The sequence below is a fragment of the Pelodiscus sinensis genome, chromosome Z (genome assembly GCF_052426305.1).
Source record: "Pelodiscus sinensis isolate ZL-2025 chromosome Z, ASM5242630v1, whole genome shotgun sequence".
Classification (NCBI taxonomy): domain Eukaryota; kingdom Metazoa; phylum Chordata; order Testudines; family Trionychidae; genus Pelodiscus; species Pelodiscus sinensis.
The window spans coordinates 34889736-34912956 of NC_143085.1; the positions used below are offsets into that span (position 1 = coordinate 34889736).

General features: G+C 41.3%; 1 protein-coding gene across 6 annotated transcripts in view; it reads left to right on the forward strand.

Annotated features, from left to right (window-relative positions):
- The window catches only part of MYO1H (myosin IH), a 60228-nt gene extending 40669 nt beyond the window's left edge, over positions 1–19559 (forward strand). For all 6 annotated transcript variants that reach the window (XM_075898823.2, XM_075898822.2, XM_075898821.2 and 3 more), the window contains 19 exons: positions 99–190; positions 2545–2639; positions 4265–4311; positions 4522–4602; positions 5091–5196; positions 5761–5878; positions 6353–6466; positions 6586–6662; positions 7967–8035; positions 8809–8893; positions 9576–9735; positions 11185–11268; positions 11770–11863; positions 12497–12552; positions 13431–13566; positions 14695–14762; positions 15073–15170; positions 16602–16701; positions 18144–19559. In XM_075898823.2, coding sequence (XP_075754938.2) covers positions 99–190; positions 2545–2639; positions 4265–4311; positions 4522–4602; positions 5091–5196; positions 5761–5878; positions 6353–6466; positions 6586–6662; positions 7967–8035; positions 8809–8893; positions 9576–9735; positions 11185–11268; positions 11770–11863; positions 12497–12552; positions 13431–13566; positions 14695–14762; positions 15073–15170; positions 16602–16701; positions 18144–18167 — 1704 coding nt within the window. In that variant the 3' untranslated portion in view covers positions 18168–19559. The remainder of the gene's footprint in view (positions 1–98; positions 191–2544; positions 2640–4264; positions 4312–4521; positions 4603–5090; positions 5197–5760; positions 5879–6352; positions 6467–6585; positions 6663–7966; positions 8036–8808; positions 8894–9575; positions 9736–11184; positions 11269–11769; positions 11864–12496; positions 12553–13430; positions 13567–14694; positions 14763–15072; positions 15171–16601; positions 16702–18143) is intronic.
- Positions 19560–23221: the final 3662 nt, after the last annotated feature.

Below are 23221 nucleotides of genomic sequence, written 5' to 3' on the forward strand. Positions count from 1 at the left end.
AAATGACAGAATATGATTTTGACAAATCTTGGGTCGGTAAATCATGTTCTGGGCCTTGCTGATGGCAAACTAAGTGGCTGCGATGCTTTTTATTTAAGGATGAAGAATGTTTACGGCCTGGTGAAGCAACTGATCTAAGCTTCCTGGAAAAGTTGGAAGAGAAAGTAGGAGATCATGCCCACTTCCTGACGTATGCACTTACGCTCTGTAACCTATTGTACAAGAAACTTTCCCTAGGGTTTCCATGGTGGTCTGTTCTGAGGATGAAGAGTCCTGTTTCATACCAAAGAAAAGTTGCAGTCTAGCAGGCTGCCTGCAATCTACCACTATAAGAAGTTACATTGTTAGAAAGTAATCTGTGGTATGTGCCAGAGGGGAATTCCTGTCTTTCCTGTATCAATAGCTTGCCAATAGTTGAGTTTAGTTCATCCCTCCATTGGTGTGAATTTAATATTAAAATTAAGGACCGAAGCTATGACATGACAAATGGCTTCCACTGCATTCAAGTGAATGAGAGTTGAAGGTACTCAGCACTAGGCTTGGATCTGGAGCCAGATACCAACTTCTCCAAAGAACCTGTTTTGATGAGATGTGTGAGCGCCACAAATGAAAATGCCCTGGCTAGATTCTTCCCAACAAGTGCGATTTGAGTAAATATTTATATCTGTGGTGCCTAGTGACATCAATGTGTACTCCACTACACGATAACTGATATGCCTTGGTTTATTGGTTAATTGTATCTACTTCACGCACTCCCACCCTCACTTTCTGCCTCTGTATCAGAGGCAGCAAGCGGGGGGGGGGGGGGGGGAATGAGAGCTGGTGCCTGAGAGGAGCTGGCTTTAAGCAAGCTCTCCATGAGCACTGGCTCTGCCTGCCTCACTCCTGTGTTGCTGCCTCTGATAGAGGCAGCAGCGCACAGGGTGTGTGTGAGGAGGGAGGGGGGAGGGCAGGGCAGGCAGGAGCTGGTTCTGGGTGGAGATGGTTTAAAATCTGGTTGTCCCCCCAGCATTGTTCCCACCCCCCACTGTGCCTCTAGTAGAAGCAACAGTGCAGGGGATGAGGACAGGGGAAGCTGCCGCAAAACAAAAACCCCTCTCCTCTGCAGACAAGGGCTGCTGCCAGACCAGCCTCTGTCTGCAGGGAGCTCGGACCCCAATGGACAGGGGTTGTTGCCACCCCGCACAGCTGCCTTTGTATCAAAGGCATCAGCATAGGGCAGTAGGCAGCCAGCCTGTGAGGAGAGGCAGCAGCTCAGGCTGGCAGGTGGCTCCCTGGGAGTGGGACTGGAGCACTCTGGCTGCCAGCCCCATCACCGGGGACTACTGAATAATCATGTAACTGCTAAGAGTTCACGTGATTACATGACTATTCAGTTACACTATAACTAGCATCTCTACTAGTGACTCCTTTATGGTTGGTGCTATACAAATGTAGATGAAGTCAGGGTCCCTACTTCAGTGCCTTAAGAGAAAGCTAGTTAAAAACGAACATGTCTAAAATGGTACTTGGAGTGTGGGACAATTCCTTGTGCAGTAATTAATCTACTTGCTACCTCTCTGTTCCTTAATATGCTACTCTCTTTCAGATGAAGATCTTTGAAGATAATTGCTAGAACTATTCCATTTTCAAAAAGGAAGCAGTTCATATTGCAGGGAAACATCAGGGTGAACACACTTCAGTCATGAATGAAAATGTGCTATTACATATTTATTACAGTAGCTCCCAAAAATCTTAAACTTTTTGAAGAAGAAAAAAAATGGAGTGCTGTGGCATCTTACGTTTAATAAAATATATCTGAGCATAAATTTTGTGGTTAAAACCCACTTGGTGTGATTTCCCACCTTTGTGATTTCCATACTATGAATCTGACAATCTGTGCATATCAGTGTCTTTTATCCAACAAAAGCTTATGCCCCAATAAATCTGTTAGTCATTAAAGTGCCACAGGATTCCACATTGTTTTTGCAGATTAACATGGCTATGCTTCTGAGACTTGTCAGTAAACTTTCATAGTTTGTGATGTTCTCTTTCCATTAGGTATCTGCTATTCATGGAACACCATTGACTGTGGGTTTTGCCTCTTTAGTGTAAAATGTTGGGATGTCTTTTCAAACTGGGAAAAGAGGCAAAACCTAGCTGCCGCTTGTATCTTGGCCATATAGACACAGCTAATTAAATGTCTAAACATTTAAATGCCTTCTGCAAGGTTTCAGGCATATTCAGAATGAATGACCTTTTCTAAAGAGCATATTGCAGGCCTTGTAAGGTTATGGGAACTACTATCACAGTATATTAACCATTTCTGTTGAAATAAGCTCTAAGCTTCTAACCAATTTGCTACAGCTCTTTGAGAAGAAACTTATCTAAGAAATGTCTGGATGGGCTCCAACTTTGCAATCAGATTCATACTAATAAGAGCCTAACTTGATGTCAGTTCCTGTATTTACAGCTAATTGTTCTTAGTACAGTTGATTCCACCATTCCCATGAACTAAAGAAACTGCTTGGTTTCTTGCTTTTCTTGCTGGTTTATTTCTTGTAGCCGCAAGCTTGCAGATCAAAAGACACGCAAATCAATTGACTGGGTGGATTTCCGTCTCCTTCACTATGCAGGGGAGGTCACTTATTGTGCAGTAGGTGAGTGTGAACTAGGACACAAACTTGCAGTCTTGAAGGACAGACATTCTAACAGTTCTCGCTGTGGCAGTGTTTCCACTTGCACACTTAGACTGGTGCTGGCAATTCCCCCCTGCTCCCGCAACACACATAAATTTAAACCATTCTGAAATATACTTGTCCTTAAAAGGGACCCTGCATTTAATTTAGACACCAAATCTAATTTTTTTTTGTAGAAAATTTCAGTTTGAAAATTTTCAATTTGTGTAACTTACTTTTCAAAAATATAGGGAAAAAAGTATATAACAGTGGTTGAAATTGACATGGGAGTATGTCCAGGGAAAGGCTAAACTGCATGCTTGGGATCAAGTGGAGTAATTTAACTTTTACACATGGGTAACTCTTTGCTCACAAGTAAGCCAATACGACAGCTTTATCTGCATAAGTAATCTGCCTAGGTGTTCATAAGATCAGGGCTTTTATTGCTAGTTGCTAATAAGAAATGGTTGAGTGAATGCTCTGGGCCAGATTCTTAGCGAATGTAAATGATACAGCTCTGTTGAAATTAATGGAGTTACACAATCCTACCAACTGAGAATATGTCCTATCTTCTGGCTCAACTGCAAGGTATGAGTACAGCCAAACTACAGTCACTAAACTGCCTAGGAACATTGCATCTTCTAACAGTACAATACAAATTGCTTTCCCCAGCTGCAGTATGCTCGCAGAGTCTCTTTAACTTGAGTGTGACTCCTGTAGAATCTTCCATCACTAATGACTGTGGTGGTACTTCCATATATTGATTCCGATATGCAGTAAATTTTAGGGTTTGTAGATCAAATGTCTGTTCTAAATACCGGTTCCTGGGAATGCTGGGTCTGTTGGCTTTGTAGGTCTTTTGCAAAGAAGGATCAGATTTAAAAACAAACAAACAAACCCCTCTTCCGATTTATATGTAGTGCACAGCCACAGCAGAACTTATATCTGGTCAAATAGTTAATTTGGCAGGCTTCCTTGATAATGCCTAATAGAAGTCCATTGCAAGATGGAGACTTCTGTGATCATGGCTGATCTGGGTAGTGACCACTTATATTTAGAGCATCTGGAGGATGACTATTCTGTTTTGAGGCAACTTGAGGCTTTTAAATATTTTTCTGCACTAAAACAAAAAAACACCCCAACCTTTCAAATAGACTTGTGCCAAAATGTCTGCTTTGGATCCATGCCTCGGTTGGGGGCTTTGTGTGGGAGAGGGTCTTGCACTCTATAACCTGCTGGTGAGGGTAGTAGAACATATAGGCCTTGCGCTGGTTGATTTAGAGAAGAGCTTTTTCATTCCAAATCATTCTGAGTTAGGCAGAGCATGAATTTAAATGTTGGTCTTACATGTTGCAAATGAGTGCCCCAACTAGCAAGCTAAAAGAGTGTGCCTTTATCTTTGTCAGTAACATTTCATTCCAAAACCAATGTTCTGACCAGATCTCTTAGGATGTAATGTGGGAAGGTAAAACTGGGGAAGGAGGCTCTTCTTATGAAAGTCCAATGGTGTCATCTTAGCAAAAGCAGCAAATTCAGCATGAACCTCCTAATAGTTTTTAGTTTTCTTCAAAACAATGTTCACTTTCAAATAACCCCTTTATTTTTAGGATTTCTAGAGAAGAATAATGATCTCCTGTACAGAAATCTAAAAGAGGTAAGATGCTACTGAATGACCAGACGTGGCTTTTCAGAAGGATCTTTTGGGGTTGGTCTTTAAATACTTGAATAGCTTCTACACAATTTCCAGCATTTTCAAGTGGCCATCACTGACCTTGTGGTGTTCTGGAAAACTCTTGCTCATGCATCGCATGTGTTCGCTTCTGCAGCAGCTTGTGTAATTTACCCTTCTGCTCTTCTGTTTCAGGTACTGTGCAAGTCTAAAAATGGCATACTAAAAGAATGTTTCTTTCCATCTGAGCTAGACAACAGGAGACGGCCTGAGACTGTGAGTTTTATCCCTTACATACAAACCTACATGGAGGAGCAAACTTCCAAAATACCTTGGCCTCCAGAGGCTTAATCCCTCTGCCTAAACTATGCTGGATATCAGTGGAATTCCTCAATAGCATAATACTGAGGCTGGCAGCCTTGAAAGGTGGGGGAGGAGGGGCGGGTGCCCGCAAGTTCTCCATGGTACTGATTGTTTTTTTCAGACCTGAAACCATGCAAAATGCCTTCCAGAGTAAATAAAGATTGTTCAACAACTTATGGTTAACTGATACATCTGGTAGGCAGATCTTGAGAGTGGTCAGTTTAAGCAAAACCCTCCAGAACATTCATGCTAAATGTGTTTCCAAAATCCTTCAGTGAGGTAGAAAGCATGGATTTTAATTCAGCCTACAGCTCAAGGTTTAGCTTACAGCTTGATTGCTGACTTCAGTCATTGCACCATCTTAACTGTATCATTAACAGAGGTCTTCAATGTCTGCACAGGTTGCAACCCAGTTCAAAAACAGCCTGGCTAGCCTAATAGAAATTCTGATGTCCAAGGAGCCTTCTTACATACGATGTATTAAACCCAATGATGGCAAGGAGCCTGGTAAGGGATGTTTTTACTGTTATCCTGGTATCAGTGGAGTAAAGAGGCAGGCTCACTGTGGTGTAACTTCTTAAAACCTGCCAAAGCCCGAAGCAGAAAGGGAGTTGGTTCACTGTTTCACAATGAAAGTCCAAATTTCAGTGAACGTGGGGCCCTTTGTTCTGGACATGTGAACACTACTTGTATGCTAGCCAAACTGTGTGTACTTCCTATTGTGTATTAGCTGCTACTTGATCTGTACTTTGTCATCTTCTGCTAGACAGCCCTGAGAATTCATCAGGACTTGCCAGGTGGGCTACATGTCACCTGCCCCAATGCAGCTAGCACTTTGTGGTTAATCTTCAAACATGGTTTAAGTACCCCCAACATGTCACAAGGATCTTTTTCTCTGGCGCCAGAAATGTAGGAGACCATTTTAAGCTTTTTACTGGTAGAAAACCCCATTACCTGTATATTGCACCTCTCAAAATTAGACCTGTCTTGATGTATGGAATCTAGAGTGAGTTGTACCATTGATAGAACTTGCAAGTGATTCATGTTCTCTCTGGAATCCACTCACCACAGGAAAGTTTGATGATGTCCTGATAAGACACCAAGTGAAGTACTTGGGGTTGATGGAGCACTTGCGGGTGAGGCGAGCTGGCTTTGCATACCGGCGAAAATATGAACTCTTCTTGCAAAGGTAAACAGAGTTCACTCAGAACATTGCTACTCCCTGCCATATGAAGGCACACTGAGGTCAGTTTTTTTTTTTAAGAGACCAAAGGATCCCTCTGCCTTGGAGTCCAATAGCAGATCAAAGTTCAGGTCTTCAGTGTCCAGGGATACCCAAGTGTCATTAGGTTTAGCTGCTCACCTTCTGCATGAAGGGGCTTTCAGACCCTGCAGTGCTCAGCACCTCAGAATTAGGCCACTCTTCTTGAGAGTCCTAATATAGGTTTAGGTGACCAACCCTTAAAACTCTGGCTCAATGCCTTGGATTTACAGGCTGTTCAGGAAAGAAGCTACCTTAGCCACTGCTGTTTTGATGAACGCATCTAGTCTCCATCTACTGCACATCATCTGCATCCACTTTAATCTACATAGTGGCATGTTTGCTTTTTTATTTTAAACTTAGTCTCGTTTTGTGGATGTGCTGTATCACTGATCTTTCTAGGTACAAGTCCCTGTGCCCAGCTACTTGGCCTCATTGGCACGGAGCAGCAGCTAATGGTGTGGAGAGGCTCATAAAGCACATTGGGTACAAGCCTGAAGAATATAAACTAGGAAGGTAAATGCCCTTTTCTCTTGCCACTGATTTAATTAGGGATACAGATAATCAGGTCAGGATACTCCTGCTTTTACAATTATAATGGTGGATCTTGATACATGGGCTGTGTTCTCTCTTAGAACGAAAATATTCATTCGTTTCCCAAGGACTTTATTTGCCACGGAAGATGCATTTGAGCGCAGCAAACACCTGCTAGGTATGGTTCCAATTGCCTTTTTGTCATGCAGAGCCTACTTAGCCCTATTCCCTCTCAGTACTAACAAGACAAATAAGCCTGTCCTTTATGAGTATTCTTCAGTCATTTGTGAGAGACTAGATGCCAGAAACTCTTCTTCACTGCAAGCAATGACTAGGCTTCCAAGAGATGCACATCACAGAAGCAGAGTAAAGATTCTAGGGAGACTTGAGGTATTTGTGTTGGTATTTACAAGCCTATACTTGCGTGTCCAGTTACCATGATTGCATGTACAATACTGAGTTTGCACACACACAGTATGTTGGACAAGTCTTTAGCTTCTGTTATTACACACACCACAGAACGTATAAGTGTAGACACTCAAAGTATAGTGTAGTGTTGGGAAATCTCTGCTTGCTTCAATATGGATTCCTACTCCTGGAGAATGCCCCAAAACAGAGACTAGTTGTGATTTAGTGTGGTGTCTAATACAGGTACAAAAGGACCCACTCTAATATCATTAACATGGAACATTCCTACAGGAAGATATTAAAGGCATAATGGAAATTGCTTTGCCAGCCCTGAAATGCGACAGTTCGGGAGCACACAGCAATGCTATTGAATAGTGCCACCTACAAGAACCAGCCCTTAAGGGAAGCTTACCATCACTGCAATGGCATAGAAATGCAGTGGCTTATAACAAAGCATTCAGAGAAGATCCAAACAAAAGCAGACCAAGTCTGCATCACCAGGAATAACCAGTAATTGGTGACGCTGTAGTCCAAGATGTGAGATTTACAGCCTGCAGCACCCTGTGAAGGTTGAAGAGGAATAGAAATAGGTAGACATGTTCTGTTATATCAGCCTGTGGATGTGTCAACCCCTTTCATGGAGGAGCTGCACCCCACGGAGCTGCTGAGGCGATATCCCGATATGCCAAACACTATCTGCATGAGGGCTAGGAACAACTTCCCTTCTAGACAGATAATGCTCTAACTGCCCATTAAGAGGTTTCTTTTGCTTGCTTGAGGCACATCTGATACTAGCTGATTTTGGAGACAAATTAATGGATAAGGTGAACCCCAGTTCTTGCAATATGGCTGTTCTTTTGGCCAATGATCTTTTGGCCAGTGTTCTTTTGGCCAGTGACCTGCATCCTTTAACTGGTCACAAATAAACACCCCTGTCCCCTATTCCTTCTCGAGCTGACCCTGTCACAGGATATTTTAAGGGTGATTGGATTTGATGCCTTTTCCTTGTAAAATTGGAAGGGTATCTCTCAAATTGCTGTGACTCTACAGTACCAAGGAATGTTTTATTTTCAGTAACGAGAATTCAAGCCAGATACAAAGGCTGCTTAGGGAAGAGAGAATACAAGAAACAGAGGGAAGCAGGTAAGCTCAATCATTCCTTACTGCTGAGTTTTCCAACATGAGTTTGTAAGTCTGGAGGTTTAGAATATCCCCTCCGTGCAAGCAATTGCACCTGCAATATACACACCCTGTCTAAGGATGTGTGACTTGCCTTTACCTGCCAAATAGCCATAGTGGTAGCAGTGTTACAAATAGTCAGCCAGTTTCTACATTATTCCACTACTTTCTGTGACCCTATTTCTGTGTGTGCATGTGCGGCCCTATCCCAGAACAACAGATGTGAACAGTGCTGTGTAACCTCTATACCTCCCACTATATGGGTGGAATATAACTGAAAACTACAGCACTAGAAATGCCTTTATGTTCCAGGAGCAAAGTTTTTTTTGCTTGGTTTACTAGTCAAATAAAGCAACTTTGTTTATGTAGCTTGCTAGCTTGTCATGTTTCTATCCAGGCATGGTAAGAGGACAGCTGTACTCTTCAAAAGACACCAGCAATGAGAGTCAGTCTATATATTTCTCTAGCTGCATGCTGCTGAGAAAATACATCCAGCACCGTATTGGCTTTATTGTCATTGGTTAGTGCCCCAATATTGCCACATCCCCTTCAGTGGAGTTGCTGTAACACGTAGAGCTGGGGGAGAGATGATACTCTAGTAGAGGCCTGAAGCACACAAACCCTTACTAAAGAAACTCTTCCGGACATCCAGATCAGCAGGGGATTAGCAGGACTCTACGCCAAAAGAACCATAACAATTTCTAAGTGTAACCTATCAGCATGGCTGACTCTTGCAGCTATTAAGCTTGAGGCCTGCTGGAGAGGGGCACTGGCACGCAAAGAAGCCAAGAAGAGAATATGGGCTGTTGAGACCATCAAAAGGTAGGTTCCACCATGGGAAGGTAAAAAGTCTGTGTCTGTCTGTATGGAGAATGAGTGTTGGGGGCACAGGTGAAGTGATCCTGAAGTGATACCAACAAATATGATAAATCTACTCTTGCCCAACCTGTAGGTACCTTTGGCAGAATACCTATGTAATGCCTGTTTCTCGTCTGTTGTTCATAACTGCTCTGCAAATGTTGGTATTGGTTTGACCAGAAATCTCAAGCCCCTTCTCATAAACTTTCTGGTCCATTATTCCAGGCCAAATACTTGTTTGTGCTTTGAATGTGTATTGACATCACAGGTGATCCTGAAACCCAATCTTTAGAAGTTGCCCACTCTCCGTGCCTTTTAACCTGACTTGTTTTAAACAGTGCTTTGGAATCTAAGATCAGAAGATAATGGATCTTCTCTTAAACTTGCAAGCACAATTTATTGATGCATTGAAAATTCAAGGCTTCCATAAAATGGAGTATGGGTTTTGAGTAGAACAGTCTTTTCGTGTTTAGCATATTGTAAATCTGAAGCTTTCTGTGAAGGAGATTGGCTCCTGTGCTTCCTCTGACTTTCCTGTATTCAGCAGTTGTTGGCATGAATTTTCTGACCTGAATTATCTTCCACTCCCATTACCTTGCGAATGCCATTTGTAAGCAAGAGTTCTGATTAAGAATGTTTCCTGTAGGTTTATAAAAGGCTTCATCAATCGAAAAAATCCTCTTTGCCCAGAAAATGATGAGTTTGTAAGGTTTGTGCAGTACACCTACCTCACGAAGCTCAGAGACCATGTTCCAAAAAACGTCTTGGACAAGAACTGGCTCAAGCCTCCCGCTATCTTGGAAGAGGTGAGCACGGGGCTCACGATAGTGATAATTTCAAAGCACCGCTCATTTGTGTAACTTTCCTTCCCTTCTGTTATAGTGAAGTGACTCCCTCAAACTCTTTGTTCAGCCTGCAACAAACCACACTTAAGCATCCTGAGAAGCTGCTTGCTTCGCTTCCGATGTTACCAGCTTCCTCGACAGTTGTGTTGATGAACATTGTTAATGTCAGAAATGCACTCACTCCTTAAACTGAGATCAGTTACTTACTTAGGGTTACCAACCATGTGTTCAGAAATAAGGAGCTGTTGTCTAAGCATCCCTATGGCTACATCTACATTGGCAAGATTTTGTGCAAATACTTTTAACGCAAAAATTCTTGCGTTAAAGTATTTGTGCAAGAGAGTGTCTACACTGGCATGTGCCTTTGTGCAAGAGATGTGCTTTTGCACAAAAGCATCTGCGCCAGCGTAGATGCTCTCTTGTGCAAGGAATACATGCTGCCTGTCTACACTGGCCTCTTGCACAAGAGCAGTTGCGCAACAGGGCTTTTTCCTGAGCAGGAGCATCATAGTTCTTGCGCAAGAAGCACTGATTTCACACATTAGAACATCAGTGTTCTTGCACAAGAACTCCCCGCCAGTGTAGACAGGCAGCATGTTTTTGTGCAAAAGCAAGTGCTTTTGCACAAAATCATGCCAATGTAGACACAGCCTGTGTCCATCCTCTCCTGATATCAATTCTAAACACTATTCTTCTACATTCACCAAGTGTATTTCTTGCTGCTTTTTGCTACACTTATCAACTCCTTCTCTCATTCAGAGATGGGAGTGGGAGGGGAAAGGGATGTTCCTTGTATTTAAGGAACTATTGGCAAACCTATTAGAAGAACAAGTCTCACAACATTTTAAACTTGCAGCATGAATAATTTGTGTGTCCTCTTGGATCTGTCTCTCACATTATATCCTACATCTGGAGCTTGGCAGGCTGAGAGAGATGGTGTAAGAACTGGAATAACTGTTCAGATCATACCCAAGAGAATACTAAATTTAAAATAGTTCACATTTTTATTGCCCTTGTAATCCTTGGTATGGAATTGTCAGAATAAATCAGATTCTTGAACCATCTGGCTGAAAGTTTAAGCAGTTGTTTTTATAGAAACAGCTTCTGTGTTTATATGAAATTTCTATTTCCTGGATAAATATCTTAGACCGCTTCAGTACTATTACTCTGCACTCAAGCACTGCATAAACATCAACCATCTCTCCCTAGAGAGCCCATTTTACAGCAAGGATGGTGACATCTGGAGAGACAGGTAGATTTGTTAGTCACACGTGGAACTGGGGTCAGAGATGAGAATAAATTTCAACACATGCCAAGTTCAGTCCATGATGTCTCTTTGGCTCCATAACACTGACATCTGGATGTCTGGTGCATGTTTACATTGAAAATACATTCCATTATTTTATGCAGACCTCTGCGATGCTGAAGAAAATCTGCATGAGGAATTTAGTGCGAAAATACTGTCAAGGGATTACAGCTGAGAAGAAAGCCCAGGTAATCTATGGAGTATTCGCATACATAAAGGTACCTGGTAGAAGGCATTCCATCAAATTAAAGTCCTTTTCTTTTGGGAGTGGAACAAAGCAAAGGCTATAAAAAGGCAATTTAACTTTACATTTTATGCTAGCCTAGCAAATGATTCTTTCATGCCTATTTTACAATAGGAAAATAAAGACCCCCTGCTTTCCTTGGAGGTTGAGTCTTGACCTTCTCTGGTGGGGGATTTTAAATATACAGTACCCCGTTCTTCCCCACAGAAGACATTTATGTAATATGAATGGGACTATTTCCTATTTCAGATGAACATTTAAAGTCAAGTTGGTTGTTTACGTAATCCTTGCAATAGCAGCATATTTTTAAACTAAACATGCTGGGAGAAATGCAGCTTTACATCGAATGCCTAAATTGCAGGAAACTTGCTCTGAGTAACTGTCTTCACTAGTAGGAATCTTTACTGGGAATATAAAAGGGCTTGCTTTTTTTTTTTTTAAATAGTTACAGCAAAAAGTAGTAGCAAGTGCCATTTTCAGAGGGAAGAAGGATGGCTACCTACAGAGTATAAGTCAGCCCTTTGCAGACACCCAGCTAAGTGAGTATAACAAACTTTACTTTTGTGCTCCTTACTCAGTAAAGGCCCACTTAGTATACTGGGCTACTGATCCTGACGTATGTGGAAGTTTTGCCTGAATGAGGACTCTCCCGTTAAGTCTTGTAGGAAATGTTGATTTGTACTGACTCGGATCTGGATTCCTATGCCCTGTGGTTTATAATGGATGTGATCTCTGAACACCATCTCTTAGAGGAGAACTTTCAAATACTCTCAGATGTAGTAGTGTGTTTGTCAGAGGGAGATGAAGGTTTTGGTTAATGGGATGCATTCTGAAAGAGCCTCAACTAATCTTTCTAGGGAGAGAAAAGGTGAGAATTAATGGGAGTGTCATACCCAAGCTGAGGATGTACTTCTATGAGATCAGTGGGGCAAGAGACAGATTACTATTAACTTACTGAGTAAGTGAATTTAATTAACTTTTGGGGACAAATATTTCCCTGGAACAGTCTTAGGAGACCCTTTAAGTGAGGCCATAATATCACAGAAGGTTCATATGAATGAAGCTTAATGAGATTTAAACAGCAATGCTGAGTCTGGATCAATCCTGATAGATTTGGTGACAAGGATACACTTCAATACTGTGTGATATCATGTTTCTGGTTTGCTCCCTAGGTGAGCGAGACATAAACCCAAAAGTACTGCAACTAATTCGTGGCGAGAAGGTCAAGGTAAGAAGGAATTTGTGATTAAAAAGCGTATTAGCAACACCTGTCTTTACCCTCCATCTTAACCAGGTCACTGCTAAGACATGAGTGTGCCAAGGTTAACCTTGTGATATTCAAAACAGTGTCACATCCAGTTCTAAAGGACAGGATATGCAATCAATAACCAATGTAGCCAAACATTTTCGCACTGACTAGACCCATCTCAGAGTTATGAGTGTTTAATTTTAAGACTGTCCTTGTACTGCTTTTTGATAAGTATGCACCTAGGAAGCTGTTGAAACATGAGGGAATTATTGCCAATGTAAAGGCACCTTTCAAGCCTTCATGGGTGGGGGAAAAACAGTTCATTGATTTCTGTGATGGGGGGTTCCTAAAGGGCTTATTGACCTAAAATATTAACAGCACCTTCAGTCTCATATAGAATCTGAGAATCCTGTAGGTTGAGTGAGTAAGGAAAGCAGCACTGAATTCCTTTTCTAGGGTGTTTCAATGATGTAATCCCAACAGCTTAAATGCCCCATAATTGTGTTGCTTCTGCCAGCACATAATTAACAGTTAAAGTGCAGATACATAGAGTGTACTTCCATTGTTATGCCATGAATCTGGAGGGCTGTACAAAAGGTACAGAATAAACTGTTTCCCAAATCTTGTGTTTTGCCCCCACTTGCTGCTAAACCTCCTCCCCCCCCTTCCCACCCCAATTTCAGAGCTTAGACAAACTATACTTCCAGATTATTCTAAGCCGGGCAAGGAAAGAACACCCCAGATCATGTCTTATGCTATAGTCCCCACAATTTCAGGCCAACGCTGTTGGTTTCCTGAGTTGTCTCCTATCAGAATGTAACCTCAGTGGGAACATTAACATTAACCTATTGTTTCAGTACATGACCCCAGTGATAAAATACGACAGGAATGGGTTCAAAGCACGAGAACGGCAACTTGTCCTGACCCAGTCAGCAGCCTATGTGGTGGAAATGGCCAAGATCAAACAGAAAATAGACTATGCAACACTCAAAGGTAACAGTGTAAGTCAGTGCTGGTTCTTCTCCACAGGTCTTGGCAAAGGGGCACAATGTGAAGAGGAGGGCTTACCCCCAGCTGATTCCTCCTCACCATCTTTCCAAACCCCTTGCCTGATATTTAGCTTTATGATTACTCCTTTCATCTTTTTGGTGGCTTTTAAGATGCTCTTAAGCAGTGAGGGTTATTGCTTCCTGTTGACTTCCTAAAGGGTGACCACAATTTATCAGCTCTTTGTAGTGTGACCTCATGTGACCAAGAGCCTGATTATTAGACATTAGATACTTTTCTACACAGCCCTACTCTACAGCTTAAGCCTTACTGTTCTCTAAGGGATTCAGTTCTGGGCTAAACTGTTCTTTTTTTGGGGGGGGGGGGGCGAAGTGAGCTAATAACCAAGGCTGGATTAAGGGTGGGAGCTAGCCGGGCAGCTGCCCAGGGTGCCAACCTATGGGGGGGCACCAGATTGAAGTGGTAAGGGGTGCCACGTGCTATTTATAAGCCGACTAATTTATGAAGTAGGGTAGCAGTATATACTCTGTATATGTGATGCACGTAAATGTATTTAGGATCGGGGAACCAAAACTTAATTAGCAGCAACAGTACGTGAGGCAAAGGGAATTACATTCTTCTTCAGAGGAAATGGGAATTTCCAAGCGTGCCATTGGAGTACCATCAGATTATGCATTTATCCATGAAACTGGTGTAATTTGGAAAGAAATGGCTGCACTGAGTGAGAACCCCAGTCTGGCAAAAGTTTAGATTTTTTGGAAGTTGAGGTAACAATTTCAAAATTAACTATTTGAGTCTTTTAGGAATTAAGCGGGAAAACATGAAGCAATATAAGAATAATGCTGCCCAGGCATTGGCAATGGTGCTTTTGATTTTCTCAGCTGCTATGATAGCAGAGGTTTTTGGGATCCAGTAAGCAGAGTAGATTTTCATACTTGAAGATGCACAAATTCAATGTACTATCCTTACTGTTCTCCAAACAAGCCACAGTTTTGAGGTCACTGATCCTGCAAACACAACCACTTACCTTCCCCCAGGATGACTGTTATGTTTTATAGTTCCTCTCTGAACATGGCTCAGTTTCTTTCTCTAATTTTTGGATTCCTTTTTAAGGTATTTCTATCAGCAATCTGAGTGATGGACTCTTAGTCATCCATGTTCCTGAGGACAATAAACAGAAGGTAAACTACCACATAGCTCCTGTTGACCCAGGCAAATGTGGAACATCTTCAAATGAAATAGCCAAGTTACTATAAATACCAAATAAACAGGAGCAAACTTATACAGGGTCACTGGTGGGAGGGGGGGCGGGAAACCCCATTAACTGTTACGTATAATTAGCAAACAAGTTAGACATGTTTCATATGCCACTGTGAAAGTATTTCACAACATCTAGAAATGTTGTCTAGCTGAACTTCTGGTCTGAGATGGAAAGCTCTTTGCCCCTGTGCCTAAGAATGTTGAATCCTTTGGTCGCATTTCTGCTTTTAGGGAGATGCAATCCTTCAGTGCGGGCACATCTTTGAGACAGTCACAAAGCTCTGCATGCTGGCCAATAGGCAGAATGCTGTGCAGGTTGTTCAGGGAAGGTAAGCATCACTACTTGTTTGGTGCCACATGTGCTCTGTCTTTGTCAAGTGATTTTGTGACACTGAGCTTTAACACTTAGTCAACCAAAAATCTTCTGACACAGCAGTCCACATCTACCTACTAAAACCATGTGCTCACAACAAAGGGCAAGGTTTCACCTCCAAGCATATTAAGAAAGACTCCAAGTTCCAGATTACTATCTTCAGGGAATTGTTTCACAAATCTTTTCCCTGGCTGTAGCTAGTGTATAAGTTGAACTTCTCTAGTCTGGAAGTATCAGCACCTGATAGGTGCCGAACCATGGGAGGTCAATATTGTCTAGCAGCATTCCCAATGCTTCCACTGTTTACTGGGCTCTTAGAAGACACTGAGAGCCAGGACTGATGGATATAAACAAAATGTATAGGGCTGTGTGAAACTTGGCCACACCCATAAGTGGACAGCCAGCTAACTAAAATCATGCTGGACCACAGATATTGCCAGATCTGAGTGCCAGACTAGAGAGGTTCAACCTGAATGGTTTCTCCGGAAGCTTAGTCAATATAGTTGAAACAAGATGAACATACAAGTGTGCTATGTAATGCACTAGCATTAATGATATGTCTATGCAATAAATGTGTTCAGACTTGTCTGTGTAACTGGATATAATCAGCTTTCAGTTTTACTTATAAAACTGCTTTTAATTCAGATTTTTTTTAATGCATTTTTTTTTTTCAAACTGCATCCTGCCATGGGAACAAGTCTGAAATTGTTTGACCATTGTGTAATTTTCTGGGTGATACTGAGTTCATTGTAATATGTTCAGTTAAAAAGATAAGATCATGTAGGAGCCTTAAGCTGTCAGCAGCTTAATGACTGGGTTTTCTTTAAACTGAATGATGCTGGACAGAGTATGACAGCCAGATCATTCCAGAAAAATGCTGTTACTCAACTAGTCAGATTCTGGAAACACTAAATGCTGAAACAGTTTCTTTCAAATAACATCTGACTGAGTTACCCTCCCACCTCAGCCTGTATTTATTTAGGCCTTCCTTTCGTGAGGCAGGGAGGTGATGAATTGATCCTAGACTGAAACCAGTGGAATGCAGAAGTTTCAATAGATGCATTTTCCTGCTTTTTATCTTCCTTCTGATGGCCACCACATTTCAGTTGTAATGAAAGACTGCATTTATGCTTGTTCTGTCCTGCCAGACATGTGACCTAATTTAGCATGCTTATTTTTATCTTTCCTTTATTAGTGTGGTCCAAGTAATCAAACTGCTCTTCTGGCTTAGTTGCACTTGTGCAATTGTTCAGAAAATTTACCTAAGTATATGAGGGAGTTTGAATGTAATGAGATCTGCCTGGGGAACAGAACCAAAGAGGAGCTTTGAGTAAAGCCAATTGTAAGGAAAGCACATTACAAGTAATATACGTTTGTGTACTTACAGTCTTCAGTTTCACATCAGTTCTGGGAAAGAAGGGACGATAGCTTTCACAACTGGGCAGGAGCCTCAAATCTATAAAGCCAAAAATGGACACCTTACAGTGGTAAGTCCTGATTTAAGGACTAGAATTCTAAATCCTATCTGACACTAATTCTTAACATGGGCGATATAAACCGAGATTATTTCTGTTCATTCTGTTCTGTTGGATTCACCACCTCTTCCCCACATTGTCTGTGCTGTACAATACTGTAGTCAGAAAGTACTAAGCTTCATCTTACATAACAGATCTGCACTCGGTATCCTGAGTATACCTATTCACCTTACACATTCTTACTGTTGCTTCTTCTTGTTGGCCCTTCAGATCCAACCTGCCAATGAGAGGGGATAGCTGGCTTCTTCAAGCTTCTGTAGCAACAGAATGGTTAATCAGGCTTGTCTGCAGCATCTTCCTCCATGGTGGCAATGCAGCTAGACATCCAGATCCATGAGAAATTTGTGAAATAGGTAGTTAAGAAGAAATAAAGTAAACATTAGGTGGTTTCCCTGAGAATGTAAGAACCTTGCTGGTCCCATTGGCAGTTATTTCCCAATGTACAACCATGCCTTTAAGATACTCCTCTGTCTCTTAACAGAGATCAATAGATAAATCCTGTCTCTCACTGTTTAGCAGTAGCAAGTAATATGCACTCTTTCCCTGCAACCCCTCCTGCCACTAGCATTTGGATAGAGAAGAGCAGCAGGGCTAATAATCCAGCATGAAGAGAATACTTCCTCCACCAACCCAAATGTTTCATGGGTACCAGGCAGCACATTAGCACTACTGAATAAGGATCAGCGAAAGGCAGGAGTCTTTCAGAAGAAGTTTCAAAGCATATTAAGCAACACTTAAGATAACTTACTGCCATCTTTCAGCTTTAAATTATATTTGTCTTTCCTCCATTAGAAATAACTGTCTCTGGGTGTTAATGAATTGTTCTGCCACCACTAAAGCCCTCAGGTGTGTCACTTTGCTTGTCTTGCTGATCCCCAGAAAGGTATGCAGCATAATGTGCTTCTTGACCCAACCTGTCACTTAGCAGCCACCTCCATTCCCACAGTCTAAAGGGGCTATACTGTAGTTCTCCAGGACAGAGTTGAAACAAACAGGACTATGCAGCACTTTAAAGACTAACAAGATGGTTTATTAGGTGATGAGCTTTCATGGGCCAGACCCACTTCCTCAGATCAAATAGTGGAAGAAAATTGGCACAACCAAATTTGGCATATATACCAAAAGATACAATGAAAAAAAAATGAACACATTTGTCCTTTTCATATGTATTCATTTTTAATTGTATCCTTTGGTATATATGGTTGTGCCAATTTTCTTCCACTACTTGATCTGAGGAAGCGGGTCTGGCCCACGAAAGCTCGTCACCTAATAAACCATCTTGCTAGTCCTATATTTGGTTGCAGCTACACTAGACTAATACGGCTACATTTCTATCACAAGGACAGTGTCTGCATTGGAATAAAACAGCTAGTAATGCCTCCCTTTTACCACAGGTGTCAGCCAGAACAAAGTCCTGATACAGAAACTGCTGATCTGCTTATCACCAGGTTTGCTCATCACAAAGGAACTCACTGGATGAGACCAGCACTGACCTCTTCCTGCTGAAAGCTTTCTGCTGCCATATGACTGTTGTGGCTTGAGTTCATCTGCATCTTTTCAGTTTTTTGGGGTTTTTTTTAAACTAAAGTTTATATTTCAATTGTTGCTAATTCTAGATTCTATTACTGTGCTGTAACATTCCAACTTATGTAGATTCTAGTTATGTAAATGCTAAATATCAAACTTATTTAACCCAAATGATGAAATTCTACAATATGCAAAATACTCTACTAGAAAGTAATGTTAAGATGCAGTTATGATCCTTAGTTCAGAGCAAACTTAAAGGAGTTTGCAGAGCCTGAGTCAGGAGTCAATGAGCAATTCATTGTATTAAACAAGGATAATGCATAAACTGCAGCCAGGAAAATGTAGTAGTATGATCTAGAACTATCTTCTACACATATGAAGGTTGTGAGCCCTCAAAGACCGTAGTGTTAGTCTTTGGACCAACCAGGAAAATCTGAGTGGATAGAGTGTTTCTTGAACATACCAACAATAAGGCTGCTGACATTCTCACATACTAAATAAGGTGGTTTGCTCTCTGGCTGAGAAGCATCTACATATAGTCACATGTCTGGGAGTCATTCTCCATGTCTGTTATCCACAGTGTACTGTATTATCACAAGGCACTGGAATTACTAATGAAAATAAAATGAGGGGGGAAAAAATGCACTAGTTTTGAATTGAGCTGAACCAGAGAGGGTTTGTTTCTTCAACTTTCTCCTTGTGCTGAACTAAACCTGTCATTTTTAGTCCTTAAAACTGTAGGAGTCTGTGGATGACAAGTTGAAACCCAGAGAGGAGCAGACTAAGATTTACAAAGGTGCCCACATCTTTATTTGAAAAATGTTTAGGGGCCCACACATGGGAAAAGCTGAAATGATTGTTTGAGGGAATAAATGCCGCTGCTGCTTGCATAGTCATGGAGGGGGAGAAGTGTCCTTTCCACCTTCCATACATGCTGCAGTTGTATTAGAGGTAGTTCTTGATAATTCAGTGCATCCTCATGTTGGGGCAAAGTATTTGTTTTGCTGCAACAAAGTAGAGGATGTCAAGATGTGTTTGGGATAGGATGAAGTCAGACTGTATATCTTTGTCTTGCTGCCTCTAAATCCTATTGCTGTAGTCTGGTGAAGAAGAGAGTCCTGTAAACTGGATTAACCAACTATCAGCCCATAGGGTGATTGGAATGTGATTTTGCTTTTCTTTATTGAGGCCAGACTAAGGGCAACAACAATAAATATGAAATGCTAGTTTATTTGGCATATAATCAGACCATCCTATAGTACATATTGCATACACAATCATACATAATCCCATTTAAGGTTTTTGTGCATAGCTCTACCAAACCGGTGAGGTTTTGATCATACAAAGCAGATAAGAGTTTAGTAGCGCCATACTGCCAGCGTAACCCCTGGAACGGAGCACATACCATTAACAATCTTCAGAGTCAACCCAAGCTGCAGCTCTGAATGTTGCTGCTTTGCCTTAAAGACAAGACATTTCCATGAACAACTTGTCAGCTTCTCTCTATACTGTCAGTATTACTGCTTTTATTGCACCTTGGAAACAATGATACATGGACACAAGCCTGATACAATTCTGCACTCTGACTTGCTCTCTTGTAGCTGCTGTGATTAGATACTGCCTGTTACCAAATTGGGGTGCCATTGGTTACATAAAAACAGCAGCTATCTTCAGCTCATGACAGCTGGAGCAGCAAAGGCTTTCTATAATCCCTGGACGAGGTTGCTAAAAACAAATCACTAGTTAAAAAATAGTATAGTCAGGGGTGGGGGAGGGTGATATGGCTAGTTAGTGAAAATATCTCTAGGCAGCTGGTTTGACAGGATACCTGTTCTAAAATACAGCGAAGTTTGCACTAAGGCAGACTTCAGTCTGTGTAAAATAAGCAGATGAAAACTGTGTGCGCTAACAGCTTATACAAGAAGCCTTTAACTGAACCCTTGAAAGGACACTCTTTTGCTCATCTTCAGGCCCTGGCTGGTGGTTTTAATATTCTGCAGCACAATTAAGGCTGAAATTTCTACTTATTTAATAAGCTTTGTACTATAGAGGATATTTTGTTGCATGATGCTGCATGAAGGAGGCCTGCTGAGGTCATGGCCTCCATACTGTCAATGATTTATGGTCCCTTCCATAGCTGTCAGACATCACACTGCACATTATTTTCTATCAGACACAAGACAATGGTACACTTGTATTGCATAGCTAAGGCAATTAAAGGCCTAAAGCAAGAAATTATTGAACTGCCCTGACAGTAACTCAATCCTTCCTTTTATCATGGCTTTTAAAAAACAACACTTATTTGCTTAAGCTGTATTAATACTTAGTTTATCAGCTCTTTAAAAGGGGAAAATGCCACCTTACCTTCTTGTTTGATTTTAAAAGGGCTGGCAAAAGAAGAGTTGTATGGTCTGAAATGCAAAGCTTTCTAGAAAGAAGCCCACTGTATTTACACTAAGCTAAAGATTTGACAGTATTTCCTTCTCTGAACTCATCACAATACAAATTGAAATGCTGTTAGCATTATAGAGTCTTGAAAGAGAAGGAAGCTACCTGTACCATAGAATCAGAGCCAGCTGGTAGAACAGCAGTAACAAAGATAGAGGGAAAGATTGGACCCCTTAACAGAAAATACAGATTGTCACTGACTAGTCTCCCTGCAGGCAGGATCCTAGCCAGCCCTCATGCCACATGTAGCAGTCCTATAACACTGGCACATTGTGTTTTAATACACAAAAATTATTTAAGTTGTAAAATCTCAAAGTGGAGTACTGGAAATAGAGAACTGTGTAGTTCACAGGGTGGAGGTGGAAAGGTTTTTTCCTTTCTCCCCAAAACAATGAAAACAAGCTAAGCTAGTCAAGCCTCCTACTCTCACAGCTGAACAGTGCAGTTTGGGGGGAAAGAAGTTCCTTCAGTGTGACAAAACTTCTAGAAATAAAAAAAATCACTGGTGCCAGTGCCAAACCATTTTCTGTGTAAGTACAGATTTGAGATTAAAATGAACAGCTCAGCTTAAATACTAGACTCTAGAAGGTCTTCTCTAATATTAGGCAGGTGGAGCATTACTACAGAATCTATATACAAAACACTGATATGATTGCACTTTAAGTCCACCTCTGTTAGTTATACACAGCAATAGTTCAAGATGCTAAACTGACTGTTGGGTGTGAAACTAGTTTTACCAGTGACCTCTTTACTTCTCCTAGAAAATTTAAGTTTAATGTCTGAGGATTCAGGCAACAGGCACTATAAACAGGTGTACCATGGAAATCATCTTTGGCTGATACAGTTGCTCCTGGGCCTGAAGTATTTAAGCTATACAAGAATGCCCTATTGAACAAAACAGGTCAACATATTGATTTTACAGTAATCTCTATAAGCAGCTGTATGGCTTTATACTAGCCTTGCAAAACAAATGGAGAGGAGTAATATATATGATGACACTAGCTAGAGATGTCTTGGGTCTTTAACTAATACTCCTCTGACAAATACTTCTAGCCACATGGATACTAATTATTTTACAGTATTACCATTGATTTGTCAGACTTCCTGCTATACACAATTGTATATTGCCATACCACATCAGACAGGCAACCCACCTAGTTCATCATCTTAACTCCAAAGGAGGCCAATGCCACCTACATCAAGAAAAGCTGCAAGAAACTCTACAGCAGAAGCAGAGAATCCATCTGCCCTGTGTGAAGGACTCATTCAAAACGTGAAGCATGAGGCTTTATATGCCTTCCAAGCTTGTTAGAATTAACTTACTCGGCTTAGTTATTTTTAGTAATGTTCACTCCCTCAGAATAATATAAACTTCTGCACTCACTGCTGCTTTATCATGCAATGAGAGAGTAGGAGGTAGATACAAATATATTTGCAACAGAAGAGCACTCTCAGGCTATGTCTATACTACAGGGTTTTTGCACAAAAACCTGCAGAGCGACCACACCTCAAGCACGTTTTTGTACAAGAAAATTTACCATAAAATGACAGAACAGAGCTTTTTGTGGTGAGGGTATACCTTCTTCTACGAGGAATAATTCCTTTTTGTGCAAGAGTTCTTGTGCAAAAAGGTACGTGTGGAACCTCAACAGCGGTTTCTTGCACAAAAAGAGCCCATCAGAGAAAGCACAGGTGCTCTGATGCCATTCTAGACTTTCTTGCACAAGAGTGTCTATGCAATGTGGATGCTCTCTTGCACAAAAGCATATCGCTTTTCCGATGCACTTTGAGGTGTGGGCGCGCTTTTGCCCAAGAAGTTTTTGCAGAAGATCCCTTCTACAAAAAGCTTCTTGCACAAAAACCCTGCAGTGTAGACAGCCTTGGAAAGCAAAAAGGTCTAGATTGTATTCTATAGCGTAAAGCCTTTTTATCCCCAGGTGGTCTAGAATCGATACACTGTGATAGAAACACTGAAGAATAGCTGGAGATTCTGACACTTCAAGGCATGTCCACTCACTTCTCCCACGTAGTCACAAGCATAACAGTACTAGAGGTAAAGCTCCTGGAATCGCTTATGGAAGTCAAGCTATGAGCAAATGTCTAATTAGCTCCATATTTAGACTGGGATTACATGGTGTTCGTTAGCAGTAGCCCATGCTGGAATTATTTAGGGCAACTGTAAAAAAAAAAAATAAACCTGTCTCAAGAGAAGGTGGAAAAACAGTAATCCAGCATGAATATTCAAATTATATTTTGGTTAAAGAGGAAATATTAAACAGTGATTAACTACAACAGATACCATTTTCCCTTAGGCTGTGTCCACACTCAGGGGTTCTTTCGAAAAAAGTAGCCTTTTTTCGAAAGAACTTCCCCTGCATCCAGACTCAAGCCGCGTTCTTTCGAAATTATTTCGAAAGAACGCGGCTTTTCTTTCGATGGCGGTAAACCTCGTTTCACGAGGAAGAACGCCTTCCTTCGAAAGTTCTTCTTTCGAAGG